This window comes from Elephantulus edwardii, unplaced genomic scaffold (genome assembly GCF_000299155.1).
Source record: "Elephantulus edwardii isolate Elephantulus edwardi_28Jun2011 unplaced genomic scaffold, EleEdw1.0 scaffold00296, whole genome shotgun sequence".
Taxonomy (NCBI): domain Eukaryota; kingdom Metazoa; phylum Chordata; class Mammalia; order Macroscelidea; family Macroscelididae; genus Elephantulus; species Elephantulus edwardii.
In genome coordinates, this window is record NW_006400046.1 from 2,554,329 (window position 1) to 2,576,554 (window position 22,226).

General features: G+C 50.1%; 1 protein-coding gene across 2 annotated transcripts; it reads left to right on the plus strand.

Annotated features, from left to right (window-relative positions):
- Positions 1-5,165: 5,165 nt before the first annotated feature.
- On the plus strand, positions 5,166-17,149 carry HOOK2 (hook microtubule-tethering protein 2). Of its 2 annotated transcripts, none has more exons than XM_006900798.1 (22): positions 5,166-5,210; positions 5,696-5,781; positions 5,855-5,927; positions 7,424-7,474; positions 7,563-7,695; positions 7,799-7,866; positions 8,190-8,252; positions 8,908-8,988; positions 9,076-9,236; positions 9,319-9,459; positions 10,705-10,906; positions 11,171-11,281; positions 11,431-11,518; positions 12,118-12,187; positions 12,962-13,099; positions 13,196-13,289; positions 13,482-13,516; positions 16,160-16,242; positions 16,332-16,435; positions 16,670-16,780; positions 16,849-16,920; positions 17,000-17,149. In XM_006900798.1, the coding sequence occupies exons 1-22, from the start codon at positions 5,166-5,168 to the stop codon at positions 17,147-17,149; spliced, it is 2,160 nt and encodes a 719-aa protein (XP_006900860.1). The 2 variants fall into 2 exon arrangements, with proteins under 2 accessions (XP_006900860.1, XP_006900861.1); XM_006900799.1 differs by having other exon boundaries at positions 13,196-13,283.
- Positions 17,150-22,226: the final 5,077 nt, after the last annotated feature.

A 22,226-nucleotide genomic window follows, 5' to 3' on the forward strand; every position in this document is an offset into this window, starting at 1 on the left:
CCCGCTCCCGCTCGCACGCACGACCGCGTCGGCCGCCACGCACGCAGCGACCCCCGCCGTGTCTCACGTCACGCACGACGCACGCGCCCCCGCAGCGCGGGGAGGGGCGCTCCCAAAGGAGGGCCGGCTGCGGGCTTCCACCTCCGCGTCTCTCCGTCTCCGTCTGTCTCTGTCTCTCTTTCAGCTTCTGGTTCTCTTTGTTTTTGACAGGTACATAGTCACGAACAAACCCTCTCACTCAATGTCACGGACAGGGTCACACACACACACACACACACACGGTGACATAAGTCCCCCCAGGCAGACACACACACACACAGTGACATAAATCCCCCTCGGCAGACAGACACACAGAGTTACAAAGAGGAATCGAAGCGCCCAATCGGAGCAGACACACACAGAGTTATGTAGAGCAACAGAGGCACAATCGGAACACACACACACACACACACACACACGTAGAGAAATGGAGGCATAAGCGGAGCAGAGCCAAACATGGTGGAGACAGAAACACAAGGCAGTCATTCTGTCACATGGTTATCACATCAAAGTAGAGTCCAGACTCTGAGGCGATCTCACAAGGCCATATACAGGGACATCCAAATTGTCGCAATAACAGAGACAAAGCAAGGCCACAGGAGACAGGGTCACATCACAGAAAAACACAGGTAAGACAAAGTGAAGGCACAGTATGATACAATCACATAGACATATCGTCAAGCTGTCACACTCACAAATTTACTTTTCACACCATCATAAGAATAGAAGCACAAAAACAGGTCCTATATAGATGAACATGTGGTAGATAGGGATACCATACCTGGAGACACAACCAGAGTGACCTCTCAACTCTGTGGACCCCACTGGGGCACACACAAAAGCAGGCATCAAGTCACACTATCCTCCTGACTGGATGTTAACAAACAGAAATGGAGACAAACCCCCTCTCACTCTGTTAGGCAGCCAGCTGCACAAACTCCCAGGGCACCAAGACATACAGGTGAAAGGATGCAGACATAACACACTTACAGTACCACACAACCTCACACCTACATAAATTTCAGCACACTTCATACGTACGGAGAGATACAGGGATACAGGGGGGAAGCTCCTGGCAGGATGTCAGGGTGTGAGGTGAAGGGAGCCTGCCCTGTGGAATGAGATATGGGGTCCATTGAGTGGCTGTGGTCAGCTGAGGAGAGGGGATGTGACATTGTCCTCTTGTTATGTGTGAACCCAGGGTCCCTGTCTCAGCCCTTATGACTGAGTCCCTGCCCAGATGTGAAGGCCAGAGGGGGTGGGCAGGGGTCCAGCTGTGGCCACAGGGAGGGGTTGAGTCACCAGCTTCCCAGCAGTACAACCCAGGCCCAGCTGTTCCTGGAAACAGGCAGGGGGTGGGGTCCCCAAATCCATTGGGGGCTACTGGTCAGGAACCACGTTGAGACTATTGGTTTCTAGGAGGGTTTTGCCCCAAGTGGAGGAATTGAACCCCCTTTCTCTGAATTGAAGGCACTCAGATCCCCACAACCATAAGGCTCATAGCATCCCAAATATTTCTCCTCCCTAGTGATGTGGGAGGTCCCTTCTTTCTCCAGATAGGGCCCTCACTGCCACTCAAAGTGAGTGCTCCTGTCCCAGATTGAGAGGACTCAAACTCTTGCTTAAACCTGGGGATTCTGAGCATTTGGGACTCTTATTAGACTATTCTGTCAGCATTGAAACAAAGTCCACTCCTTGAACGTTTGGACTCAAATTCCCTCTAGGTATCAATGTTGTTGTTGATTGCTGTCCAGTAGAGCGCAACCCATAGTCACTCTATGAACAAAAAAACCTAATGCCTTTCCATAACTATTGTCATTTCTCCAAGGTCATAGACTTTCTAGAGGCATATGGTTTAGGAAGTGGATGCTACTCCTGCTTCCAAACCTGTTTTACAACTGGGAGCTCCACCAAACAGTGTCCACATTGGGAAACCATTATGGTATTTGATACCCCAATAGTACAAGGTTCAGCATCAGAGCAAACCCAGGTTACTTCATACTGCACACTGACAAAGAGTGATGTACAAAGTTGGAAGAGTGTTCCTCCAGATATAACAGCACCTGTTCCACTTAGTAGTGGTTAAGTGGCATCAAGGCGAATAATACTAAGTTTTGCACAAAAGACCTAAACTCTGTTTTATAACTAACATGATTTCTGTACAGAACTCTCTGTTCTATAAATACCACCATTTATGTACATTTAGAGAGTTTAGAGAGCTTGTCGAATTTAGAGAATATGTAGAGTTTCCAGAGGCATCTAGAATTAGGAAGTGGATGCCACTCCTGCTTCCCAGCATAAATCAATCTGGAAGTTCATGTAAACACTGTACATAATGGATAACCATTATGGTATTTGACAAAACTATGGAACAGTGAGCAGAGTTACAGCAACACCAAGTTGTTCAGTTCAGCAACTAGACAAAAGATTACTGTGTCATTCAATAATATTCATTTGAAAATTAAGAAATTAATAAATTATTAATACTTCTAGGTTTTTGCAAGTCTGAGGACTTCCAACTAAAAACACTCATTGTTCCTGCATACTACTTGACCCTGAGGAGGACAGGCTCACCCACAAATATTCGGAAGACCAGCCCTCCATCCTTAGATCTTCCGTGTTGGTTCCTGGCTCACTAACATCGCTACCTAGAGGCAGAATGACCCGTTCCCCTTCTTTATAGCACCCACTCCTACGGTTTGAGCAGGGTGGGGAGCCAACGCAGTTGTTCTCACGCCAGCCTGAAGGCAGCCCAGCCTGGAAGCTGACTTTTGGCCTTTGTCCGCACCCCACCCCCCTGCTCCTGCCACACCTTTTACTCTGAGGCTGGCCAGAGGCTGGAAAACAACCTGGGAGGGGCATAGGGGTGTGAACAAGCCTGACACCTCTGCATACCTTCAGTTCCAGATCAGGAGGGCTGTAACCAGTGTCTGGGTGCAGGGTGACTCTGTTCATGCAATGGTTGTTATGTGCCCTCAAGTCAGAACAGACTCTTAGCTGACCTTCCAGGGGGTTTTCGGAGGCTATCAAGCACACAGGAAAGGACTGCTCATCTTTCTCTCACTGAGCATTTGATGGATTAAAAAAGATGGTCTTTGGGTTGACAGCCCAACTCCTACCTACTAGGCCACCAAGCTGTGCGATGGAGGCCACCCTGCCCACTCTCCTAAACCAGACTCTGGGCGACTCATTCACTTATTGCTGTCAAGTCAAAACCAAGCCTCCAGTGGATTTTTAAAGGCTGTGAATGTGCATGGGAGGAGATTGCCCATCTTTCTCCCCAGGAGCTACTGATGCATTTGAATGTCAAGAGTCCACAGCCTTTGGGTTTAGCAACGCAGCTCCCTATGAACTGTACCACCAGAGCTGACTCAGCATGAGGAAGCAAAGCCTTCTCCCTTTTCCACCTAGACCCATCCCCCCACCCCCAGGGCAAGACCTGCCCTGCCCCCTCCTTCCCTTCCTCTCGCTTCTCCCCCAATAACCTCTGGTTATAGCTAATAAAAAATCTAACTCAGAACCTACTACCATGTAGAATTGTCTCAGACTCATAGTGACCCTGTGACAGTAGAACCAGACGGCTTCTAAGATTGCAGTCTTTCTATGAAAGCCAGCTACCACATCTTTCCCCTGGAGCAGCTGGTTGATGGGTGTGAACCACTGACCTTTTGGTTAACAGCCACTGCACCACCAGGTTACATGTTACAGCTGGTAACATGTAATTACTGATCATTACCCTGCCCACTCCATGTGGGTCAAAAGGCTCTCCCCACTCCTCCCCAAACTGGGTGTACCCATAGCCTATTTCCTTGCCTGCATGCAAACCAAGAATTAAAATGACACTTGCCACCTAGGATATTAAAATTACTTAGCCAAGAGACTGCAAATAGGAGGCATGAAATATAGGGTGAATGTGATTTTACTGTTTCCATTACTGTTATTCACCATCCATCTGTCAGCTGTACTGTGGTGCCTTATGCGTTGCTACGATGCTGGAAGCTACGCCACCAGTTCTGTTTTGATTTGTTTTTCATTTTATATTGATTTACGCAGCCACCAGCATTTTGAATACCAGCAAGGTTATCCATGGTTTTTCAGTGAGTTTCCAGACAGAGAGTAGTGCGAAAAAGCGTGGCGATCTGGCTCAGAAAGTGAGCCAGTGTCATCCCTATGGATCACAGCCGAATTATCGTCTGATAAAATAGCGCTGGAAAGATGAGCTCCCTTTGTTGGAACACACTACACAATAGTTGAAGCAATAGACTGAAACCTACCAAGGATCGTAAAGATGTCACAGAATCACGCTCCACATTCCAATTGTATTGGCAGCTGGAGGACATGTACTAATGACTGTTAACACATTCCACCCCTCCACCCGCTGTCTTCAGGGAGGATGGTGCACCCTCCTCCCTGAGAGCCTCATCCCTACGATCTGGGCTCCCCCTAGCGGGCTGAGGGCGAAGCGCAGCTTCAGCGGGAAGGGAATACTGGGCGCGGTCACCGGGGAAGCGGAGGCACAGGAGTAGCCCAGCAGGGTAATGACTAAGACTGGACACATGTCTGTCCATCCCTTAGGCGTGTGTCTCGTTGGCCCTTCCTGCCCCGAGTCTATGTCCCCTTGTCCCCTGAGGCCAGACTCCTACATCACAACCAACGGGAGGAGCCCATTCACGATCCCAAGTATCCCAAGTCACGCTAAAGGCTCCAATCATTAGAGAACCTCTGCGAACTGCAGGAAGGTGGGTTAACTGAATTCTATACAGAGGAAAGGACAAGAAGTGAACACTCAGTCTCAGATGCTCATCTTAAGGGTCTTCTACTTTGCAAAAGAGCCAGAGAAAGAGGGGCGGTGGGCCCCCTTCGGGGAGGGTAAAGCTGAACCAGACTGACCTCTAGAGGCTGGGCGGAAGCCCGAACGCTGCCCGGCTCCAAAATGGCGGCGCCGGAGGCACGCATGGGCGCCGAGATCACGTGACGAGGGAGGGCCCTGCGCCTAGGGGGCGGGGGGCGGGGCGGGGCCCTGGGCAGAGCAAGAGGTCGGGGCTGCAGGCGCTCACTGGTGGCGGTTTTGGAGGCGGCTTCGGCGGAGGCGGCTCCGCGGCCGGGGTCGAATCCGATCGGGAGTCATGAATGTGGACAAGGCCGAGCTATGCGGGTCTCTGCTTACCTGGGTAGGTCGGGGGCGGGACCGGGAACAGGTGTGCACCAGCTTTTCTCGCCTAGGAGCCCCGGACCCTGGCTCGGCCCGCCTCTCTGCTCTGGGGGCGGGGGGAGGAGGGGGGTCGTGGACCTGTAGGAACGTTGGACTCTGGCCTACACACCCGCCTTTATCACGTGGCATGTCTGTGTGGAAAGAACAGGTGAGGCCCCGCCCCTCCGTGCCTGGGTCGCAAGGGGCGGGGACACAGGTGAGCCAGGTGGTCACGTGGCTCTTAGGGCGCTCAGTTCCACCTTCTGCTTGTGTAGGGACTGTTGGACCGAGGTGAGGTAAGGCCACGCCCCCTCTGGTCCCAGGTAAGCTGAGCCACTTCCACGTTGATGAGGTGGAGCAACAGACTAATCTGAGCCCGAGGGCTCCTTCTGACCTCAACTACAAAAAAGGGGAGTAGCTCGGTGGTCTTAGGTGCTAACTCTTGCCCAACTCCTTTCGTCTCAGTTGCAGACTTTCAACGTCCCGCCCCCCTGTGCCAGCCCACAAGACCTGAGCAGCGGCCTCGCAGTAGCCTATGTGCTGAACCAGATGTGAGTGGGGCTGAAGGGGAGGGCCCCAAAAGGGTCCCCCAGCTGAGCTCATCCCACCTTCTTACCCCCCCAGAGACCCATCCTGGTTCAATGAAACATGGCTGCAGGGCATATCAGACGACTCGGGTCACAACTGGAGACTGAAGGTGACAGGTGGACTTATGACTAGGGGACAGGCTGATAAAATGATATCCAGGAAGGGGACAGCTAGACACATAGCCTGGGTGGTGCACAGACAGACACATGTCCAGTGGTCAACCAGACGTTTGTTCCTTCACGCATTCTCCTTGCCAGGAATGAGGATGCAGAAAGAAACAACCCACCCCAAAAGCTGCCCTCACACAGCTGGCCTTCTAGTGATGTGGACCAACAATACATATACGAACATAAAAATTCCCTCCCAATGCCAGTGAGCCTTAAAAAGACAATAAAAGCAGGGTCATGAGAGAGATCTTGGGGGCCTTGGATGTTGCTTTGAAATGTACCCCACTTGAGGTGAAGAAGTGTGTTTGATATATGTTGTGTACCACTGAATCAATTCCAGTCAAAGTGACCCCTTAGGACAGTTGAGTCCCTCATAGCACTTCCTAGTCTGAATCTTTATAAGGGACAGATTGCCACGGCTTTTCTTCCTTGACACGGTCTGAGGGTTCTAACCATTGACCCTTTGGTTAACATCAGAGCGTTTCATTAGTACACTACCAATTCCCCTTGTTCAGGATTCCCCACTGCCATTCTGTTAATTCCACCCATAACCCACCACCCCACGGGGTTTCCAAGGCAGTCAATTTTTGTTTGCCGAAGCCAGTCGCCTCATTTTCTCCTGCCCCGGAGTAGATGGTGAGTCCCTATTGCTGACGTTTCAGTGAGTGGAGCACTTAACCCCTGAGCCACTAGGACTCCTGTGCCAGGCATAGGTAACACCAAGGACAAAGGCCATATTATGTCATGAGTGAGTTTGGCATGATAGAAGAATGGTGGAAATATTGGAGCTGACTTTTATTAACCAGATGAGTTAGTTCCCCATCGAGCTGGAACTGACCCCTAGCTGATCCTCCAGCAGTTTTTCTGAGGCAGTGAATCACATGGGAGGAATGGGCTCCTCTTTCTCCCACCGAGCAGCCAGCGGATTCACAGTGTCCCTTTGCATTGGCATACGATTCCATACCACTCAGCCATCAGAGGTCCCCCTGGACAGGGATAGATAGAGACACTATTTTAGTGTTGTAGAAAGCCAAGGAAGGATTGTTAATAGAGGAAAGACAAAACCTGGTTTGATTTTGAAAAAGCTCCTCCTGGCTGTTTGGAGAGAAAGGGCATGTCAGTGGAATGGAGGCAGAGAGAGGGTTGGGATCATAATCACCGTGAGAGATGATGGTGAGGGCCAAGGTGTGGTGGTACAGGTGGTGAAGTGGTTGGATTCTGTAAACATGTGAACAGAGATGGTTAGGTGGGCCAGAAACACAGACTGCCTGGGAATATATCCCCAGGGGAGGGCACATTCAGACAGACTGGGGACAAGTGAGATGAGATGATCAGGAATTGAGAAGTGGAGGGGGAAAGGTTGGAGTAGACAGAATGGGGTTGCCTAGCCCCTCTGGGGGGCTCTGAATCCCTAGGCACAGCCCTTGAATCTTTCTAGGTTAGCAACTTGAAGACAATTTTGCAGAGCCTGGTGGAATACTCTCAGGATGTGAGTAAATGTAAAGGGACTCAGTTAGTGCTGATGGAGGGGAGTGAGGGTCTGTGAGTCCCCAACACCACCCTTGCCCTATCCTCAGGTCCTGGGACACCCCGTGTCCAAGCAGCACCTCCCTGACGTGAGCCTCATTGGAGAGTTCTCAGACCCCGAAGAGCTTGGCAAGCTGCTTCAGCTTGTGCTGGGCTGTGCCATCAGTTGTGACAAGAAGCAGGGTATGAGGAGGGCACGGTTGTCTCCAGAGGATAATCTGAGGAAGTTCTCTTCCCTCACCATTGCCCTGAGTCCAAGTCTTGGTTTCCCTCACCTTATCCCCAGAGCACATCCAGAGGATCATGACACTGGAGGAATCAGTTCAGCAGGTGGTGATGGAAGCCATCCAGGAGGTGGGTGGGGGTGCCTGTGTGTCAAGGAGCATGGGAGCATGGGGCAGCTCCAGGACCGAGGCAGCTGGGCCCAGGGCTGGGCTGGGCTCTGCCTGGAACTCAGCTGACCAGACATGTGTCTCATGTGTCTGCCAGCTCCAAGACACAAGCCAGCAGGTTCAGACTGGCCTCGCTGCATGGTGGACACCGGGCAGCCTTGGGGGCTGGAGTTATTGGGGAACTGGCCTTGGGGACAGGACGGCCAGGTTCTTAAGTTAGATCATACACACATTAATTGGTTACCCTCAGAACACCCAGCTCATCTCTGGCCTTTCTCCTCCTAGCTTATGACCAAAGACACCCCAGACTCCATGTCCCTGGAGACATATGGAAATTTTGACAATCAGGTAAGGGGTGAGGGGGTAGTTTATTGATGTTAAAGGTTACAGCCACTCAGGATCACCTGAGGAGAAGGCTACTTTTGATACGTATTCTCCAGCTGAAATCCATTTATAACTCACCCTCCAGTGGGCTTTCAGAGACATTAAATCACACAGGAGGAACTGGCCCGTCTTTTTCCCTTGGGGCAGCTGGTGCATTTGAACCATGTGCCTTTGGGTTGACAGCGCAACTCCTTAACACTAAGCCTTCTTAACACTAAGCCACCAGAGCTCCTTTAAGGAGAAGAGGCTTCTCTATAATTTTGAAAACCACCTCAACTAGCCTTTCCCCCCAAAGTTCCTATACAGCTCTTTCCCAGTGTCTTGGGGTCCCAGCCCTCCCTCCTAAGACCCTGAGGGTTTCTTGGCCCCTTCCTCTCTGCTCTATTGTTTGACTTATAGCAGACCCTCCAGCAGGTTTTTAGAGGCAGTTAATCACACAGGAGACTGCCCAACCTTCTCCCATGGAGCAGCTGGTGGATTTGAACCATGTGCCTTTGGATTGCAGCACAATGTCTTACCACTAGACCACCAAAGCCCCCTCCTCTCTGCCCTCGAGACTCCACACTCTTTTTCTCCAGTCCTTCCCCTGGATCTCTAAGTGCCTTTCCCTTCCCCTCAGTCCCGCAGATACTACTTTCTGAGCGAGGATGCTGAGGAAGGGGACGAGCTTCGGCAGCGCTGTCTGGATCTGGAGCGGCAGGTGGGGCCGGTGCAGGTGCTCCCGGGGCAGGGTCCCTGCATAGCCCCCCTCTAAGCTGAGCTCCAGCTCATCCACGACTCCCTGTAGCTGATGCTCCTGTCGGAGGAGAAACAGAGCCTGGCGCAGGAGAACGCAGCATTACGGGATCGAGTCGGCCGACCCGAGACCGAGGGGGCCGTGGGTCTCACTGCCAAGAAGCTGCTGCTTCTGCAGTCCCAGCTGGAGCAGCTGCAGGAGGAGAACTTCAGGTGGGGCCAGGCGGGCATAGAGGCCAGGCAGATGAGGGGCCAGGCAGGGCGCTGCCCTCTCACGTGGTCCGCACCCTCCCAGGCTGGAGAGCAGCAGAGAGGATGACCGCCTGCGCTGCACGGAGCTGGAGCGTGAGGTCACGGAGCTGCAGCAGCGCAACCAGGCGCTGACCAGCCTGGCCCAGGAGGCGCAGGCCCTGAAGGATGAGATGGATGAGCTGCGGTGAGTGTGGTCCCTGCATCCCCACCCTTCACAGATTGTTCCTGGATACGCCACATCTCTATAACCTCAAAATGCCCCAAGCTGTGGTTATGTACCACTGAGTCGGAATTGACTCATCGCTGACCATCCAGTAGGTTTTCAGGGCAGTGAGTCACACAGGAGATTGCCTATCCTCCCATCTAGCAGCTGCTGGGTTTGAACCACATACCTTTGTGTTGGCCGCACAGTTCTTTGCCACCAGAGCTCCCTAAAATGCCCAACAGGCTCCTATAATGTTCCAATTCCACAGTGCCAACCTGTATGCTTTTTTTTTCAACTTTTTAAACAATATTATTTTATTAATTTTAATGAACATTTACAGAGATTTTGGGAAAAAATTTTATTGTTTTTTTGTATGTACCAACTGTCAAATTGAATCTGACTGGTACAGGAGGAGATTGCCCCTCCTTCTCCAGCAGAGCATCTGGTGAATTCGAACTGTGTACTTCTAGGATTACAGTGCAACTTCTTGCCACTGGGCCACCAGAGCTCCCGACAACCTGTATTCTAAGAACCTAAACTCCTCAATTCTACTACTGCACCAGCCTGCACCCCTCATCTCGTCTAGACCCCATCATGCTCCCTGAATCCCTGTGACCCCGGAGTCCCAGTGTGCCTCTTTATTACATGCTTCTCAGATTCCACAGCACCCCTGTGACTCCAGCTAGCCCAGGCCCCTCACACTGTTGCCCACACCCACTGTGCCATTCTGGGCCAAGCTTTGCCCTCAGGTCCCAGCTGGCCCTCCATGACCCCTGTGACCTCAGGTGCCCCCAGGACATGACTGTACCTTCTTATAACAGTTTTTGGTAGGCCTCCAGAGTGGTTACCTCCTAGACCGCGTGATCCCACAGAATCCTTGGAGTTCTAATGCGTCCACTAGACCCTCACAGATGACGACCACATAACCCCACAGTGCCCCTGGAGGCCATTCAGCCCCACTGGGACCCCATCGCTCCCATTGTCCTGCCACAGCCTTTCTGTGTGGCCTCACCATTCTATCCTCAATTATTATTTTAGTGCTAACCATTGATGCTTGAGTGTCCTTCCTGACCCCTAAAGGCCCCCAACAGCACTAGGGCCTCCACTCCTGCGGCCCCTATAACCCCGTCACTTTTAACCCAAGTGCCTCTGCTGCCCCTCTCCCAGCTGAGGCCTGACCCCAGGCGCCTGCCTGTCTGCTTCTCTCCCTGCCTCCTCCTGCAGGCAGTCCTCGGAGCGGGCCGGGCAGCTAGAAGCCACGCTGAGCAGCTGCCGGCGCCGCCTGGGCGAACTGCGGGAGCTGCGGCGGCAGGTGCGGCAGCTGGAGGAGCGCAATGCGGGCCACGCGGAGCGCACGCGGCAGCTGGAGGATGAGCTGCGCCGGGCGGGCTCGCTGCGCGCCCAGCTCGAGGCGCAGAGGCGGCAGGTGCGGAGGTCCGCAGGGGCGGGGCCAGGGGCGTGCATCCTCTCACTTCGGCCCGCCCCCAGACCCGCAGGCTGGACCCCTCCTCCTTGGTTTGTATAGATCACGCCCCTTTAGGGATCTCTTCCTTGGTTAGCGCTCCTCGCTGGGCTTATGACTCCTGCCCCTTCCCTAACTTGCTCCCCAAGTTCTTTGCTCCAATCCTGGCCGGTCTCACTGCGTGCCTCTCCTTCCAACCTTGCAGCCCTCATCCCTCTTCTCTGGTAGGTTCAGGAACTGCAGGTGCAGCGGCAGGAGGAGGCCATGAAGGCCGAGAAATGGCTCTTTGAGTGCCGTAACCTGGAGGAAAAATATGAGTCCGTGGCCAAGGAGAAGGAGGTGAGGCTGAACTCCAGCCTCCGCCATCCAGTCCTGCTGCTTGAGGGGTCGCCCATTTCCCCCATTAGGAAAACCTTTCATATCCTACCTTTGGTGGCTTCTTTTATAATCCCCCCCCCCTTTGCCATTTATGCATCTTGTTCCTTCAGCGGTTGTTGGCTGAACGCGATTCACTGCGGGAGGCCAATGAGGAACTGCGCTGTGTCCAGCTGCAGCCCCGGGGGCTGACCCAGGCTGGTGAGCAGGAGGCCCGTGTGGGTGGATCTGGGAACTGGGGCCTGGAAAGGAAGGCTCTAGGGTTCTACCTGGCCTGGAGTGCCCCAAACCCAAACCACATTGTCATCGGTTGATTCCAATGCATAGTGAACTTAAAGGACAGACTAGGGCCGTCCCACTTGGTTTCCAAGGCTGTGAAACTTTACGGGACCAGAAAGTCTTACCTTTCCTCCCACGGAGCCCTTGGTGGATTTGACCTCTGACCTTTCAGTTAACAGCCAATTGCTTTCCCTGCTACACCACCAGGACTCCTTGGAAGGCTATTTAACAAAAAATAAAAATCTCAAACTCAGAACCAACTCACAGCTGACCTGTCAGTGGGTTTTGGAGGCTGTAAATTGCACAGGAGGAGATTGCCGCCTTTCTCCTGCACAGACAGCAGCTGCTGGACTTGAACTTCCAGAAAGACAAGGCCTTTGGGTTAGCAGTACAACTTCCTCCGACTAGGCCACCAGGGCTTCCTTTGACAGATGACCCTGGGAGTAGCAATGGGGCCGCAGACAAGCGTGTATGGACTTGAATTCCCCCCCCTTTTTCCTTTTTTTTCTTTCTTTCTCCAGACCCTTCACTAGATCCCAGGGCACCGTCTGTGGAAAATTTAGCAGCAGAAATCCTGCCAACCGAGCTCAGGTATCCTGGGATTGGGAGCGTTGGCAACCCTCTGCCCCCATCTCAGGCCTCCAGGGGCCACCCTCAGCCCACGCTGGTGCGTGAATCTCAAAACCGTAACTGTGCTTAGATGCGGTTCCCAGGGCCAGCCTAGCTCCTAGTCTCACCTGCCCTCCAAATTCAGCCTTTACCTGGTCCTGGGCCTCTAGCCCAGCCTCACAGCTTCACCTCTCCAAATCCATCCTTAATGTAAGGATCGTGTCTCAGTGAAGTCCAAATCCCAGGGCTGCATTCTCATTGTCCAGATCTTACACCTGGTCCTACCTGCCCGCTTCTCTCTAGGCCTCCACGTCCCTGGCCCTCAGTAGTTCTGTCCACCGGGCTGTCATTGGCTCACCCCTAGTGCCTTAATTTCTGCTCCTAGACCACGTGCCCCACTCCAAGCCTTAGCTCTTGGCTCAGTTAGTCCTTAGTGTGGGGTCCGTTTGGTTCAGTTCTCTGTGCTTTTGCTGCTCCAGCCCTGTATCCTTACTTCCCCTTAGCCCAGCCCCCACCTTCTCCTCCCTCCCTGCAGCCACACCTGACTCCATCCCTGGGTTCCATTTCAGCCCCACCCACTCAGGCCCTCTTCTCGCTCTGCCCACTCACACTGGGCCTCTAACCCTAGTATTCTGTATTCTGGTCCCTGCCCCTGCCTGGCTCTTCCCCAGAGCCCTGTCCATCCCCCCAACTCCATGCCTAGGCAGGCCTGCGGGGTGGCTGCTTCCCAGCCCTGCTCACCCCCTCCCCGGGCAGGGAGACGCTCCTGCGCCTTCAGCTGGAGAACAAGCGGCTGTGCCAGCAGGAGGCTGCGGACCGTGAGCGGCAGGAGGACCTGCAGCGCCACCTGGAGGAGGCCAACCGTGCGCGCCACGTGCTGGAGACGCAGCACAGGTGAGGGCACAGGTGAGGGCGGGCAGCAGGAGCCCTGGGTGCTCCCTAGGGGGCGGGGGGAGGGGTGCAGGAACCGAGTCGCTCTCACCTCCACAGGCTGAACCAACAGCAGCTGTCAGAGCTGCGGGCCCAGGTGGAAGACCTGCAGAAGAGCCTGCAGGAACAGGGGAGCAAGACTGAGGACGTGAGTGTCCACCTTTCCCCTGCCCACCTTCCCTCACATCCCCCAGTAACCCTCCTCTCTCTCCCCCCTGCTGCCTGATGTCCGGTGCAGGCCATTGTAAGTGCGGTAGGCTGAAGCAAACCCCCTACACTGACCTTTAAGGGATTCAGGACTTCTGAATCTCTACTCATCTCCTGCTTCTTCTCATCTTTTCTCCAGCCCGCCCTGCTGAAGAGGAAGCTGGAGGAGCATCTGTGAGTCCTGGTGGGAGGGCATCTGCCAGGGCAGGACCAGGGGTGGGTTTGGTATGGGGCAGAGGGAAAATGATGGCCCAAATCCTTACAGCCAGGAAGAATATCACAATTGGGGGGTGGGTGTTCGTTGGGAAGCCACGGATATGGGAAGGAATATGGTAGATCGATACTTTATGTTTTCTTATGAGGAAACTAGCTATTAAGCTTATACATCAAAAAACAAAACATAAAGTAAAACAAACACAAAAAAGCAGCCTCAAAACTATACAGAGAGGTAGTTTTCCTCCCAGTTCAGCCCTGTGGACTCTGTTTCCACTTCACTCTGCCCCAGTTCCTCTTAGTTTGTTCTAACAATCCTTTCAAAATTTTAAATGCAAATGATTATGAATCTAGTTTTTGGTTTGCTCCACTGTTTACGCAAGGGTAGCATAATATGTGTTCATCTGTCCTTTGCTTTTCCTGCTTAACAGAATGGAAATTTCCGCATATGAATAAATAAATACATTATTAGCAGTGTTATCGTTGCCAGCATAGTAGTCTCCTGCAGCTGAGACTCTGTGATAAAATTAAACCTAAGCCAAGCAGAACACTATTTGGCTGGTGTTTTCTCAGTTCTCCCAGGATGAAACAGAGCTAGGAACATTCTAGAATGCAATTGATGAATGCCTCAGGGCACTAGGCTTTAGTTCTGTGGAATTCTGGTTGAGATGGGCTGGCCCGTTGTTCCATTTTGTTTGTGGCTATTATAATACGTTTAATGGTACATTTCTTGTATACTGGGTTATGTGTTGAACTGCGCACTTTGAAGCCACCAACAACTCCTCTGGAGAAATATGAATCACTCTGCTGAGGTCAAAAGAGCAGCATTTGCCCGTTTTTAAAAGCCTGGAAGGCTGGAAAGGATAGGAGAGAAGATTAATGGAAATGAGAAGGGCAGGGAGGAAGTGGGGAAAGTGCAGTTACATTGTGCATATTGTAATCAACATTCTAAATCAAAATATGTGCTAAATGAAAAACCAATATGCTTTGTAAACTTTCATTCAAAGCACAATTGAAATACCAAACAAGATGCTAAACTAGAATGAAAAATGTTTCTAGGCTGCCAGATCTGATGGAGGGCTGTTACTAGTCTGGAATGTATTTGATGAAGGATTCCAAGTGTTTACAATTTTGACTAGTTTAACAATGTATAATCTTGTATACTTTGTTGCATCACTTTGCTTGTGTGTAAACATGTCAGCAGGGCTAAGGGCTACATAGATACCTTTGTAATATTAGTGAGGAAAGTGAAAAAGCGATTAGATGTTAGACTTAACATAGAAGCACAGCTTCACAGATAGAGGAACTTCTGCTCTAAGTCTTGCAGTTTTGCTACAGATGGCAAAACTATCCAGCTTCTGTTGGTTGGCATCTCCTGTTCTAAAAGATTTGCTCCTAAGATCTCTGAATGATTTCTGCTTCCTGATGGAGAAGGGGACCCAGAGGTTGAGACTAGAAGAGAGGGTGTGGAGGAGAGCTCTGGTGGCCTAGTGACAAAACACTGCACTGCAATTTCAGAGGTATGCGATTCAAATCCACCAGATGCTCTGCTGGAGAAGGAGGGGCAATCTCCTCCTGTACCAGTCAGATCCGATTGGACGATACACACGTAATAATAGTAATTTTTTAAAAAATTAAGGGAGCTCTGGTGACCTAGTCGCAAGAAGCTGCACTACAATCCCAGAGGTATGTGGTTCAAATCCACCAGATGCTCTGCTGGAGAAGGAGGAGCAATCTCCTCCTGTACCAGTCCCAATTTGACGGTACACGCGCAAAAAATAATTTAAAAAAAAATTAAATTTTTTTTCCTATAATTATATTTTATTAATTTTCATAAACATTTAGAGAGATTTTGGGCTTCCACTCATTCATTGTTGCACTATTCTCTCTACCCTCCTCCCAGTTTGTTCTTGTCCAAATGCCACAGTGCTTGTCAAAGCCAGTTCTGATTAATCTTCTTTGTCAGTGTGTCCTTTGCCATTCCCTATCACTCCTCCCTGAGAGAGACTTCACCCTGAGTCATAAGGAAAAGGGGACGGCATATTCTCTTAGCTACTTCCTGCTGAAAAGGGACGCTGTGGGTTTCAGGGTGAAGATCTTCTCTCACTACTCTAAAGGGCCCCTTTGGCAGTAGGAAACACATAGACTATTATGGAGATTGATTTTGTAATTTAGATGCACTCTTATTGATTGTGCTTGGCTGTACCTGTTCATATCCTTGAAGATGTATCATGGGGGTGTTGCAACCTAGAAGACACAAATTTGACTAACAAGTTATAAGTACATGAGTCCAAAAATTATGGAAAAGTAAAAGAAAAGATACTTTCATTGTTTTAAAAAAAAAAGAGGTTGTGGAGGAACGATGGTGGCTGAACCGGAGCAGGGGCTGAGGAATGGAAGCAGTAGCTGGTCTAAATCGATGGGAGTATGTTATAGAGGACTGTGGCTCTAAGCGAGGGGACAGGGGAGCCAAGTGGAGCGAGAACATGGGGAGAATCAGCACAGAGGAGCATCTCTGACCAGATGGGGAGGCTGTGGCCACCCCGAGAGGAGAGAAGCAGAGCCTGGAAGTCGAGCCTGCGGCTGCTCTTCACTTGTCCACAGGCAGAAGTTGCATGAAGCGGATTTGGAGCTGCAGAGGAAGCGGGAGTACATCGAGGAGCTGGAGCCACCTGCCGACAGCAGCAGTAAGTGCGCGCCGGGAGGGAGGCCGGCCAGCAGGGGGAGCAAGAGCGCAAGAACGGAGCGCAGAGCTGAGCGCGCGCGCTTCCCCCAGCAGCGCAGCGCATCGAGGAGCTGCAGCACAGCCTGGAAAAGAAGGACGCGGACTTGCGTGCCATGGAGGAGCGGTACCGCCGCTATGTGGACAAGGCGCGCACGGTGAGGATGCAGGGCCGCCCTAGGCCACCTGCTGACACGCCCACCTGCGTCCCCACGGCTGCTGTGCTTTCTGCTCGAGTCTCACCCACCTTGCTTTATGCCTCTCGCCCCTTCCTGCCTCCTTGCCCCCCCATGTCTCCCCACTGCCACAGCTTGCCACCTGTAACATAACTGGCAGGCCAGATCAAGTTGCCAGGGCAGGCTCATCCTCGCTGTGTGTTCCCCAACTCTTAGGTCATGCAGACTATGGAACCCAAGCAGCGGCCCACCGCGGGTGCACCCCCAGGACTCCACGCTTTGAGGACACAGCTCCACGAGCGGGAAGTCCGCATCCGGCACTTGGAGGTGAGTGTCCCTTTCCCACCACCCTGCTCCCGCCCACCCAGGCCACTGAGCTGTTGCTTCCTTGGCAGATGGACTTTGAGAAGAGTCGAAGCCAACGGGAGCAGGAAGAAAAGCTGCTCATCAGTGCCTGGTATAATATGGTGAGTATATGGGTCACCATGACCAGGGAGCGCAGGGGCCCTGTGGTTCACCCCACCTAACCTCGCGCCTCCCCTCCAGGGCATGGCCCTGCAGCAGCGAGCTGGGGAAGAGCGCGCACCTGCCCATGCCCAGTCCTTCCTGGCACAGCAGCGACTGGCCACCAACACTCGCCGTGGACCTTTGGGACGTCTGACAGCCTTGACCTTTCGCCCCAGCGACAAGCATTAATGGACCTCAGGATCCTGCTCTCTGTCCAGACTGCCAGGGCCTAATCCACCCCCGTTCCACCTTCATATGAGTCTCCAGCATCAGGTCTCAGCCAGCACCTTGGAGCCTCAAGGTCATGAGCCCTGCAGCTTGCTCTCCCAGATTGGAGGTGGAGTGGGGCGGGGCAGGGCAGGAGACAGATAATGAGGCTTTTCTTTCTTTCTTTCTTTTTAGCTAGCAGTGTGATTCTTATTTTTGATTCTCTCTCTGGGGTTAATGAACTAGGGAGGATCTGATTTTGTATCTGAGACAAAGGATAATAAAGACTTTAAATCTGTCCTTCCCAGACTCTAGGCTCTGAAGTGAGGGAGTTTCATGAGCTGGGGTTTCAGTTTTCCCTCCCTCTCTGTTGCCCTATCCCGAAAACATTGCCTTTGGTAGAGCAATAATAGCAGTGATCAGAAGAACAGAGAACAAATACTAGCCTGGCTGTAAGAAGATTGGAACTTTTTTTTTTAACAAGTTGCCTTATCAGAAGTGGGATTTGAACCCATGGTTTCAGGGGAGACTGCGACCTGAACATAGGGCCTCAGACCACTCGGCCATCCTAACCCTGAACCTCTTAATACACTGCTAGTAGGACTCCAAAATGGCAAATGGACTTCAAAATGGAAAATGGTTTAATGCTTCCTTTAAAAACTAGAAATAGGCGAGCTCTGGTGGCCTAGTGGCAAGAAGCTGCACTGCAATACCAGAGGTATGTGATTTGAATCCATCAGATGCTCTGCTGGAGAAGGAGGGACAATCTCCTCCTGTACCAGTCAGATCTGATTTGATGATACACACACACACACACACACACATAAAAAAAATAAAACCCCAAAACTCTGGAAATAGACATGCCTTAACAATCCAATTGTAGTTACTTTTTTTAAATTTTATTAATTTTAATGAATATTTACAGAGATTTTGGATTTCCATTCATTCATTGTTGCACCGATTGTAGTTATATATTCCAAAAATGTAAACGCTGTGACACGAATAGGTATATGCTCACCCTTGTGCATCACAACATTGTTTACAAGAGCAAAAAGATGAAAACACCCCAAGTATCCACGAAGGGATGAGTGGCTAAACCATGGTGCGTGCATGCCAGTGGAGTTCTGCACAGCGACGGAGAACAATGGACCTGAGAAACATCTCACACCACGGATGAGGCTGGAGCACATTCTACTGAGTGAAAAAGAAACACTAAAGGACCAAATGTCATATGAAAACCCCTGTTATGAAAGGTCAAGAATGGGTTGTTTGTTGTTGCTAGGTGAGATGAGTAACCGCTTATAGTGACTATATGAACAATAGATCTGAACTGTGACCTATCCTGTGCTATCCTCACAATCTCTACCATGCTCAAGCCCTGTTACATTCACTCTGTCAACCCATCTCACTGAAGGTCATCCTCTCTTTCAATGACCTTTACCAACATGTTATTGCTATTGTTATGTGCCAGCAAGTCACCTGCAACTCATAGCAGTCCTATGTACAATAGCTCTGAAACCTACCCTGTCCTGAGCCAGTCTCACTGACTCCAATACACCTAACCCCCGTTGCCCTAGTTACTGTTTCAATCCATTTCATCCCCTGTCTTCCTCTCTCACGCTATCCCTCCACCCTTCTGAGCATGATGTTCTTTCTTCTCCAAGAATCAGTCCCTCCTGGCCACATGCCCAAAGTATGTGAGACATAGCTTCAAAATCCTGTCCTCCTTAGAAAAAAAAAAAAATCCTGTCCTCCAAGGAGAAACATGGTTTCACTCTCTCCAAGACCTATTTGTTTTCTTGGTGGTGCATGATATGTTCGAAACTCTTCTCTAGCACCACAACTCAAAGACATCTATTCTTCTGTCCTCTTTAGTCATTATCCAGCTCTCTGATGCATAGCAAATATTTGTGAAGAAAATGGACTGCACCAGGAGCACTATAGTCTCTAGACTGACATCCTTACTTCTCAGTACTCTGGAGAGGTCTCTCACACTAGATTTAACTAATGCAACTCACCTTTTGGTTTCCTGACTGCTGGTGCCAAAAGTGTTGATTGTGGAGTTGAGCAAGCTCTAACTGTTAACAACCTCAATCTCTTTTTCCATGCATCATGGCACTGCCAATTGGCCCAGTGGTGAGAATCTTTGTCTTCTTGATGTTGCGTTTCAATCCATATTGAAGACTACAGTCTTTGACCTTCTGCAACAGGCACTTCAGGTTCTCCTCTGTTTCAGCAAGCAATGTTGCGTCATCTGCATAATGTAGGTTGTTGATGAGTCTTCCTCCGATCTTGATATCACATTCCTCCTCATTTACCAGAGTAGTTTTTTTCCCAAAGTCTGGCCCCTCCTGACAACATGCCCAAAGTATGTGAGATGAAGTTTCCTCTGAATTTACAGATAGAAAAGTTCTTTGGGAGTTACCAAAGGAGAAGGACAGAAGAAAGGAGACGCACTAACTAGAGTGCGCAAAATCACTCATTGATGCCAAGTTGGCACCAACTCTTCCTCGATTCTTCAACAGGTTTTTAGAGACTGGAAATCACAATAGAACCCCTGGAGATCTGAACCGCCAGCGAGATGTCACCTTGGGTTAGCAGGGCAACTCTCCACAGGCTATGCCACCCGGGCTTCCTGAACTAGAGAGTTGTTATTATCGTTATGTGCTGTCTAGTTGCCTGCAACTCATAGTCACACTATGCACATAGCTCTGAACCCTGCCCTATTCTGAGCCAGTGTCACCATTTCTGACACACCTGCCCCTGTTACCCCAATTATTGTGTCAATCCATCTCATCCAGGATCTCCTTCTCTTGCGCTGTACCTCCACCTTTCCAAGCATGATGTCTTCCAAGGACTGGTCCCTCCTGGCCAAAGTACGTGAGAAGGAGTTTCAAAATCCTTGCCTCCAAGGAGTAACCTGGTTTCACCCTCTCCAGGACAGACCTTGGCAGTGTATGGTATGTTCAATACTCTCTGCCAGCACCACAACTCGAGGAATCAATTTTTCAATGGTGGACTTTGGGGAGGATTAACTTTATGAGGAGAATTAGGGCATCAGAATTGTAGGAAGATTCATCAAAACCTGAGTTATGCAGATGCTGTAACCTTGTTTGCCAAAACTGAGGAGGATCTGAAGAGTTTGCTCCAGAAAGTCAAGGACTGCAGTCTCCAATCTGAATTGAAGCTCAGCATCAAGAAGACAGAGATTCTCACCATTGGGACAGTTGGCAATAGCATGATAGGGTGGAAAAGAGATTGAGATTGTTAACAATGTTAACTTGCTTGGCTTTACAATCAACCCTCTTAGTGCTAGCAGTCAGGAAATCAAAAGATCAATTGCATTAGGAAAATCTGCAGTCAGCGACCTTGCTAGAGTGCTGAAGAGCAATGATGTTAGTCTAGAGACTAAGGTGTGCCTGATTCAGGCCATGGTCTTTGAAATTACTTGCTACACATCAGAGAGCTGGAAGATGCCTAAAGATGATGGATGAAGAATCAGTGCCTTTGAATTAGAAAGCAGATGGGTTAGTTCTAGTGAAGGGAATGGCAGTGCTTGATATGAGGGAAAGGAAGTCAGTGTAACATGAACAAAACTGTAGTGTTGTTTTGCTGTGTATGTTGAGTAAGAACTGACCCATGACTGACCCTCTGGGAGGTTTTCAGGGACAGTTGATCACATGGAGGAGATTTCCCCCATCTTTCTCCATTGGAGCAACTGGTAGATTCCAACTTCTTTTTTTATTTTATTTTATTAATTTTAATGAACATTTACAGTGATTTTGGATTTCCAAGATTCGAACACCTTGCCTTTAAGATTGTAGCACAACTTCTTACCACTAGGTCACCAGAGCTTATGTTATAATAAATAACAGTAATTGTGAGTAGATACAAATATGAATGCTACATAAGAGAAGGAGGAAAACAACTATGAGTTATCATCTCACCCCAGTCAGAATAGCAAAATTTAACAGAACAGCAAGCAACAAATGCTGGCAAGGTTGTGGAGAAACTGGAACTCTTATTCACTGTTGGTGGGAATGTAAGATGGTGCAACCATTGTGGAAGGCGGTGTGGCGCTTTCTCAAAAAATTACAAATAGAGATACCATTTGACCCAGCAATCCCATTACCCCAGAGAGACTGTGTCTGCCATCCAAGCAGATATATACACACCCATGTTATCACAGCTTTGTTTACAATAGCAAAGAGTTGGAAGCAACCTAAGGGCCCATCAACAAATGAATGGATAGAGAGGCTGTGATATATCCACACAGCATTGAAAAACAAGGAACTCATGCAATATTATTAAAAATGAGTGACCCTGGAGGACATTATGCTGAGTGAAATATCTCAGTCACAAAAGGAAAAATACTGCATGGTGCCACTGTTGTAGAATGGGTCTGACATCAGGGTTGGGTTATAACAGAAAAAACTGGATAAACTATGTATATTGTATTGAAACAAATGAGGGAAAGAACAGATTAGAGGTGGTATATGATTGAGTATTATGGTTAGCACAGGAATCCAAAATTAAGGTTGCATAGAGAAGTGTACTGGGGTGGGAGGTGGGGGAAAGGGATGGGGGAATTGTATACTAATGAAGGAATTTTTTTTTCTTTTTCTTTTTGGAGAGGGGAGCGAACTGGTGGGGAGGGGTGGGCAGGGAGAAAAGTGTGGCAGTGAATGAATGGAAATCCAAAACCTCTGTAAATGTCTATTAAAATTAATAAAAAAAGAAAAGAAAAAGAGAAGGAGGCCATACAGGACTACACTTGCATACAGATAAAGTGCAGCAGTGGGCATTTCTACATAAACAATACTTACTGCAGTTGACTCAGTGACTGGGGCAAGGGGGAGGAGGTGTGTCAGAGACATAAGGTTGGCTCAGGATAGAGCAGGGTTCGAAGCTGTTGTACAAAGGGTTGCTAGGAGTCACAGTGACTTGACGGCACATAACAGCAACAACAACAAAGACTGCAGTTGAATTCAGATTCATACTTATCCTATAAGCAATCCTATATGGATCCAGGGAAAACTACCTCATTAGGTTTCCAAGG